The sequence below is a fragment of the Mastacembelus armatus genome, chromosome 10 (genome assembly GCF_900324485.2).
Source record: "Mastacembelus armatus chromosome 10, fMasArm1.2, whole genome shotgun sequence".
NCBI lineage: Eukaryota > Metazoa > Chordata > Actinopteri > Synbranchiformes > Mastacembelidae > Mastacembelus > Mastacembelus armatus.
This window is the reverse complement of record NC_046642.1, coordinates 12,458,333-12,465,479: the sequence shown is the minus strand read 5'-3', so window position 1 is coordinate 12,465,479 and position 7,147 is coordinate 12,458,333. Positions and strand designations below refer to the sequence as shown.

The 7,147-nt window shown below is 39.8% G+C and overlaps 1 protein-coding gene across 2 annotated transcripts in view; it reads right to left on the bottom strand.

The window, feature by feature from the left end:
* Positions 1–407: 407 nt before the first annotated feature.
* diaph1 (diaphanous related formin 1) overlaps positions 408–7,147 on the bottom strand; it is an 87,636-nt gene continuing 80,896 nt past the window's right edge. The window contains exon 28 of one of the 2 annotated variants that reach the window (XM_026329934.1): positions 408–2,719. In XM_026329934.1, coding sequence (XP_026185719.1) covers positions 2,532–2,719 — 188 coding nt within the window. In that variant the 3' untranslated portion in view covers positions 408–2,531. The remainder of the gene's footprint in view (positions 2,720–7,147) is intronic. The other variant, XM_026329935.1, reaches the window with a different exon arrangement.

Below are 7,147 nucleotides of genomic sequence, written 5' to 3'. Positions count from 1 at the left end.
CAACATAAGGCCTCAAATGCTCTCACTCAGACTGCTAAATGGTCACAGTGAAGGGCCATGCTGAACACTAGCAATCTAAATTGGAAAATAAATAACCCCAGAGCAACAGAAAAGCCTGTAAAAATATCTAATTCCAGTGTTTATGCATGCTGCTGTCATTTGGCAATAAAACTATAATTTTACATCGCACAGTGACTGTCTCATATTTTACTGCACAGTGTGTTTACATGAGAGACAGGGAAAAGGGGGGATAGGGAGAAAAGTGCTCTAAAAGGAATTTACTGTTGGTAAAAATACAACAGGGATGGAAATTACATACTGACATTTTATCATCACATCAATGGATGAAGTGTACACTTTCAGAATGTTACATAAAATCTGACACGATTTAAGAAAGAGAAAACACATAATTTCCTGGCATTTTTAATAGTTCTATGTGCAGCAAACAGAAGACCATGTGCTTACTCTGTATACATAGAGCAATCTCAGAAAAAAAAAAAACTCAATTCAAATACATTAAAATAATCAACTGTAAAAATCCACATGAAAACAATCTCTTAAAAAACGAATGAACATAAGGAATGACAAATTAAAAAAAAAAAAAATTCCAGTGATGTTCTGACATCCCTTTCATTTGCAATTGTTCTCACTCTCTGAAAAACAGACACTTTTCAGTACCTGGTACAGTCACCTGGCATTGTCCACCTGAAGAGATGAGCAGAATATGGTAAATATAAAACAGCAGTCTTGTCTCTGGTTTAAATACAGCTGCAACACATTGTGTTTGAGAGCAGGTGCAGTTGTCTATGGGGTTTCGCACCTATTCTCATGTTACTGAATTAAAATGAAACACCAACACTTGATCAGCAAAGATTTCTACACCTACCTTTCTCAAAGAACCTCATTTATTTTTTATCTTGTGTAACTGCTGGTTCCTCTGTGTCCAAAAATATATTTCAATGTTTATGAATGATATCATATAAATGCTGGTGCTGTTAAAAAAAAAAAAAAAAAAAAAAGATTTTTGGATTCCTCAACTTACAGAGCTATAGTTTCTTCAATCACCAGCTTTATGAAGCACTGATCTTGAATCAGTGGTTTGACAAAAACCACTGCAGTCCACCCTGTGGTTTTTACATCCTGACACTGGGTGGATGCTACAGTATTTTATTTGCATAGGAATAAATAATGCATGGAGCAGCTGACATCATCTTTCAGGATTCCTGTCGGATATTACACCACAACATCATGGCAACATGCATGCTGATGGCTACTGAATACAAATAGAAGTAAGGCCAGACATTCATAAACTACTTTTGCAGTTCAATGGGAGAGAAAGTAGGTGAACAACACAAAACACCTACACAGACAGACGAATGAACAAACACACCTACTTGTCTCAGCAGCTCTGGGCAGTTTTCCAGTGTGCTATATCCTCAGCAGAAAGACCACAAAGCTGTTTAAGAAACCTAGCATTTCTGACAGCATGGTCGGTACCATACAGTAATTACAGATGGCAACATAAATGCACTCAAACCTACATGCACACAAAACTAAATATAGGTGGCTTATTTCACACAGACGTTCTCATACAGAAACCGCTCAGGCTAGGTTTGTATGGAGATGCTACTTTTTTTGGTTGTCTGGAGGAATTTTCTCATCCCATGTTAATCTACTTCCCACTAGGCTTTACAGGAATGTGCATGTTCGTGCATTGAACGTGGGTTTTCTTCATATAACTGTTGTGGACATGTGTGGAAAAGCTTAGATAGTTTGTGTAAATTATCCACATTTTTATCTGAAAGCAACTTGTGCAACTAAAACTCTTCTCAGTTACCAACACAAACACCCAAGTGATGACTGTTGTTGGACTAGTCCATATACCAGTCCAGTGAAAACTGTGATTGGACAAAACCTGGATCTGAAATGACAAGACTGGATTCTATTTGTTGGCACTTTTTTCCCCCAATAACATAGCAAAAATTAACATTTATAAAGAGTGACATACAGTATATTAGACAAAGTGATGTTTAAGATGTTTATGAAAATAAAAAGTGAAATGGGACAAGGTGGTATTAGCTGGAGCCAAAATCTCCACTAAGTACCTAGATGATGTGCCAAATTTCAGACATCCCAAGTCTAAATTTGGGATTTGGACGTAACCACTAAAAAGGTAGATCCCTCCTGAGTAGGTCTTTGGAATTGCTCAAGATGCCCTTTGATGACAGGTGAACTAAGTGACTTAAAAATACAATGAAAGAGACAAAGTACATAAACAGATATGTGCACATGTTGAAGAAAGCAATTACAATGACTGGCAAATACGCAAAATTGAAGTGAGAGCCCTGTGCTCATCCTCCTCTGCTTATCACGTCCTCCCAAAAGACACATTCAACGCTGCCCGAGAGACGGATGTGTTAAGACAAGTAATAGAAAAAAAAAACTCAGGCCAACACATCCCCGTGGTATGGCTGAGGAATGTATCTATTTTGATATCACTGACAAAGTAAAACCTTTTAGGCTCAGGCTGCCTAATTAGACCGAGTGGGAGCCACCTCCAATAAATCCTCCAGTGACTCTTCCTCTTCTAGTTTAGGCTCCTCTTTCTCCTCTGACTTTTTCTTCTTTGTGGGAAGTTTACTTGACGAAGGCACATCTTCCTGCATCAGCTCTTTGGCCAGGATGTTGGTAACTGCATGACCAGCTCGTCTGTGGTTGGCTACGAAAAAACAAAGACACAAAGTCAGCAGGACATATAAATGGAGACCATAATAAATCAGAAGCCATGTTTAAATAAGTTGGTACAGATATGTCAGCACATGCATGAAGTGACATATCTGACGTACGTGCAAAACAGACATGTAAAAACATGTCAGCCATACAACACCACATCAGCAGCCAGAAACTGAGTGTTTTTTTTTTTTTTTATTTAATGAAAATGAGCAGACAACCAGTTCAATTAACACACACCAACAACTGGGCTGTACCTACTTCGTTCACGAGGTGTGGGCACCTCCATGAATGTCATAGGTATATGCTTCCAGTGATAAAACACAAAACTGGATGCTTACCTTCTTTCCAACATACAGAAACATGCATTTACATGACACACAATTACACAAATGGCAGTGTGGCTGTGTGTGTGTGTGTGTGTGTGTGTGTGTGTGTGTGTGTGTGTGTGCGCATGTGTGGATTAGAGTAATAACTGGAGCTACTCGCTGCTAATCTTGGAATAAACATACATATGGTTTTAAAGTGGAAAAATTGTGGGTAAAGCAGAAAGAAAGTATGATGAAGGAATGCTGCGTATAAAATCCAGGCAGGAGAGATGGTGAAAGACAGGGTGAGAGACCATGGAGAGCAGGAGCAGGATGACTCAGTTTGTGGGAAGCTTAAAAAGGCAGGGTTGAATGAAAATGAGACAAACATGGGTGGCAAGACTGAGTAATAGTGGGAGTGAGCTTTGAGGAAAGACTGAAATAAGTAGTAAAATGGATGACAACCAGGGAAAGCACTGAGCCGAGATAAGAGATGCACAGCGAAACAGATTGCCGCAAGGCTGTTGTCGTTTTTATTCCTTCTACCTGCTTACTCCGTTATTCTTCTCCTCCTCCTCCCACACACCCACAGCCGCATTAGCCTTGCCTTACATCTCTTCTTCCCTCACTCTGTCCTTTACCACTTTTCATTCTCCTGCACAGGAGGACAGCTGTGCAGCAGCAGCAGCCATTTTGAATTATATGGGTCAGTTAGATTGTGTTTGTGTGTTTGCTGTTATTTTATTCCTGGTGTATTCCTGTGATGCTATAAATAAAATGTTAACATCAGTAATGGACATGTGTTATCATAAACACACCAATCGATACAACGTCCTTGTGCTACTGATGAGGAAAAAAAAAACAAAAAAAGAAAACAATCCAGCTACATCATAATGCAATACACCAATAGAAACACATGCACAAACATTCAATCAAGACTTCACACAATCCCAATGGAGCAAAAACACACAACACACACGCAGTTACCGAGTAGGTCTCCAGAACTAGTTGTGACAAAGACACTATTGAGTCTAGGGAAAAAGAGGAAAAGGAGGATTTGGAGATTTAGGTTCATGATGACAGTTGACTTGTCTTCTTTGTATGTGAGCCTCAGCTGGACTGTTCAGCACAGGCAGCTGGGGTGTCAAATTATCACCTCACACACTGTGAATCACAGACTTCTCCCTATCAAAAACACCACCACATCGGAGCACAGTCTCCTCTCACTCATGCCCTCCATATATATTTTTGTTCCTTTCCAAACATCTTTTTCTTACTAATTAGAAATAATGCAAATGACCCAAAAGACAGAGATAAAGTGTGTGAGAGTGTGTCAGTGTGGGTGTTATTCCATGTATATGTGGTGAGCTTGTAGGGAAAGGGAAAGGGAAGAAAAAAAAAAAAAAAAAAAAATCAGCCTGCAGAGAAAGGCTTTTCAAAAGCTGTCAACCTATCTCCTCTGTCCTCTCTCATCCTCCTCTCTGTCTCCTCTCTCAGGAGGGAGTGGAGGAGGATGAGAGAGGACAGAGAGTTGTTTCGTTGGAAGCAGCATGGGAAAAAGATAAATTTAGACAGAAACATGCAGATTAAAGAAATGAGATGCAAATTCACAGCAACTTAAAAAAAAAAAGAAAAAAGATATTTAAATGTAATTACAATACAGAAACTAACAGCACTGGGCAACAAGATATCACCTGATAGACAAAGTTTAGGATACCAAGTTACTTCATGTCCATTTACAGAGATGACAAGTCAAACAAAAAAGTTAAATTTGTTTGAAGATTGATGCAGGAAATCTGTCATATGTTTATCATTGTTATCATGTCACATGAAAAGATCAAAATCAACAATGCATCAAATTTGTTTCTCAAGACCACTGGACTTTCCCAGCCTCTAAAGCCTAAGGCAGAGGATTGTAGTTCAACACACATTACTCAAACAGGAGCAAAAAGCTTATTTATTGGGTGCAGTAAAAACATTATAGCTCATCACCAAACTTGTCTTCTCAGGGATGACTGGGAGAAAGATCAGAGCCAAATGTTACAGTTACAGCAGTTAATTTACCTTAAAGTAGAAATTAGGTAGAATTAACTTGAAGCTCATAACTTTTAGATAAGACTGACATAACTAATCAGTTAGATTGTAATTTGATTTAAAGGGCCACTACACTAATTTTAAACATACAATTCAGTTCATTTATGACAAATGAACTGAATGGTGAATGCTAGGCAGCCTCTGAAAATTTCTTGTGTAGCTCTGTAAGGAGTGGTCTAAGGTCAAAGTTAAAAACCCTGCTGATAAAATGTAAGACCAAGCATTTTTGGAGCTTGACCCATGCTGGATATACAGGTCAGGGTATTTCAACCTCTGCTTCTTTAACTATTACCATTATTTATTTTTTTATGTCTTTGGCAGGTTTCCAAACTCTGAAGAAGTGTAGTAAAAATAGCTGGAGTACTCCTTTAATATGTGGCACTACAAACATAGGAAATTGTTAAAATTTATGTCACCTCCACAAAGTAGCTCTAATGTTGACTAAATGATCCTTGCACTTGGCACAATGCCTGATGACTGCAGCAGTAGGAAACGAGACTCCCAACAAAGCCTGTTTGTAGGACTGTTTACTGGTGTGCCTGAGATTGAATGAGCGTATTTTGCACAGTGAGGGGTGATCAGTGGTACAAAGAGTGCAGTGAAAAGATCATCTGTAACACATTACACTCCAGGAGCTTTAATAATGACTGCCTGATGAGAGAAAACAAGACTTTGTTGTACAGTATGTGTGTATGTGTGGCCCCTATGAGTGGCAAACACTTAAAGAGGCAGAAGAGTGAGGAGAGAATGTGGGTAACACAAAATAGCTCAGGGGTTTGTTAAGGCGTACACAGAATTCCCACTTCCTGCTATCCACCCCACATCACAGATTATACACTCACCTATTGGCCCAATGGATATGAAGTCTGAATGGTGATGACAGTGACAATGATGCAGCCACTATCATGCCCGTCAATTTACTGTATAGCAGCTACAGCACAGTCACAGTGACATGAAAAGGTAACAGTGCCACAACTAACAAAGTGTATTTGCAGATGTACGCTGGCTCTCTATCAGCGCTCCTAGTTTAGAAGAGACTCATATCGCCCTCATCAGGCTGCACCGTGTAACACTGCTACTCTGTACTGAAGGACTGTGGGAAAGAGTGACGTCATCTAGCGCCACTTGGCTGTGGGTTAGTGTTGATGTGAAAGTATGTGATTCCCGTCACAGAATGGGCTCAACTGGTTCATATGTGGCCTTTATCGTCTCACTGGTTGTTAACTTTGCATGTGACACCACCACTGCCACTGTAGTGGCTTGATTAGTGAGAGTTCTGTTGGTGTAAATTATCTCTCCTGTTTGTGTAATTGTATGTGAAGATCTGTAAGAGCACTAATCATCGTAGGGGTCTTTTTTTTTTGTAAAGGAAGACCCTGCAGATTCAGCGTGTGCCTCTATTGTTCCCATTCCCTCTGTGTCTTTGTTGCGATTGGTGCTTCATCAACTACTTGCTACTGTGATTGGTTGTTCCAAAAGGGTCACGACCCAGCAGATGGGTCTATAGTGGGTGTTTAGACACTGATTCCTTTACACAAAAGTACCATTAATTGCTTTAAATGCATACACAAACAAATTAGTCTAATGTAATCAAACTGACAGTACTATATTCACCCAAAAGGCCAAGAAAACAGAGTTTAACCTAAAATCTAAAGCAGGGAGCTAGAATGTGATAGCATGTGTAAAGTATGCAAGGTTGTCTGTCCTAGGGAACGCAATGTGCCTGTATTGGTATGCAAACATCCATGTGTGTCTTTGCATTGGCACGCAAGCATCTGGTGTGTATGCCTTTTGTCTGCATGCATTTAAAAGGGGTGGGTAGACAGACGGAGGGTAGACATCTGACACTACCCTGTGCAATCTGCTCAGTCTATGCAACTAGAACAAACACACGCACACACAGTGAGCTGAGGTACAGGTCAAAGGTGAGGGGGTATATAATGTCCGCAGCCTCGTGGCTTTCCATTCAGTCACGTTGCTGTGGCACAAAGACCATGACAACATACTCAATAGAC